The sequence below is a fragment of the Sphaeroforma arctica genome (assembly GCF_001186125.1).
Source record: "Sphaeroforma arctica JP610 unplaced genomic scaffold supercont1.8356, whole genome shotgun sequence".
NCBI lineage: Eukaryota > Ichthyosporea > Ichthyophonida > Sphaeroforma > Sphaeroforma arctica.
This window is the reverse complement of record NW_014032202.1, coordinates 19-1,247: the sequence shown is the minus strand read 5'-3', so window position 1 is coordinate 1,247 and position 1,229 is coordinate 19. Positions and strand designations below refer to the sequence as shown.

Below are 1,229 nucleotides of genomic sequence, written 5' to 3'. Positions count from 1 at the left end.
TATATATATGTACATGTATATGTATATGTATAAGATTGTTACTTTACCAGCAGCAAAGTCAAATGTAGTTGTTCTCAGTTGTACCACGTGTCGAAGTGCATTGAATTATGTGCCGTTCAGAGGGTCCATTCAACACTACGTTACAGTTACAAAGTTGAGTATAGTTGAATATAGATAAATATCGTTAGTTATAGTTGATTATAGTTAAACTATAATTAACTATAGTTAATAAAAAGTTGATTATAGTCAAATATAGTTAAATATCGCTAGTTATGGTTGAACTTAAATACAAAGTTGATTATAGTCCAATAGAGTTAATTATTGTTGGAATGCGCTGAATAACAGATGTCCGCCCCAACTGTCGACACTATTGCGACTGTGGAGTATAGCACACAGCGCATGCCGCGGTTCCAGCCGCAACATGAGAAGCTTTGGGGTAGCGATATAGTCTCATAATTCTCACGATTAGAACATCAGAGTGCATAGCGGCAGGGTTTAAGGTTTTGGGGTTTGAAATAGCTGGGCATTCGATCATGCAGGTAATTTTGATTTTAGGGTTTAGCGTTTAGAGAGTGTCCTATTTCCTGCCACCGGTTGCGTGCGTAGCTTCATACCTCAAAAAAGCGTGTAGCTCAATGATCAAGGTAAAACCCTAAACCCTAAAGTGCGGTACTTGAGAGGACATATAGCACCACTCAAACAACCATGGTATGCATGTTCCGCCACCGCAACCACCACACCTGCAACGGGGGGGTGGGGGGGGTCTACTTATATAGTGTACTTGAGTTAACATACCCGCAGCGAAGGCAGCGACGGTCTGTTGATAGTCAAAGACGGCTGTGTGGTATGCGTTGGCGATGTATGTGGTGCCGTCAATGGCTACGCCCACAACACAGTCAGGCGTATCCCGTACACTGCTGTTGTGGTGTGTGGTGTGTGAGGTGTGGTTGTCTGTGGAGGGACTGTTATCTGAGGGCAGAGCTATCTTTGCGATGGAGAAGACACCGGGCATAATGGTAGTCCAGACGCATTTCTGAGGGCAGGATGTTGGGTTTAGGGTTGAGAAGTCGTTGGTGGTGAAAAATCGCAGAAGGTATGTAATGGGAACAATGATTGCTAACAGTGGAACGTGTTTATGGGCTAACAACTGGGCCAAGCTAGTAGTGTTACGACAAATAAGGGATGACATGGGAAGAGTAAGACAGAGACACAATGAGCAAACCATGGGT

At 43.6% G+C, this 1,229-nt stretch overlaps 1 protein-coding gene across 1 annotated transcript; it reads right to left on the bottom strand.

Moving 5' to 3' along the window:
• Positions 1 to 795: 795 nt before the first annotated feature.
• Positions 796 to 1,012, bottom strand: SARC_16551 (hypothetical protein; the record flags this gene model as incomplete). The annotated part of the gene is made up of 1 exon (XM_014289344.1): positions 796 to 1,012. A coding segment is annotated over one exon (217 nt), but the record flags the coding sequence as incomplete, so codon positions are not given.
• Between the last annotated feature and the right edge of the window lie 217 nt (positions 1,013 to 1,229).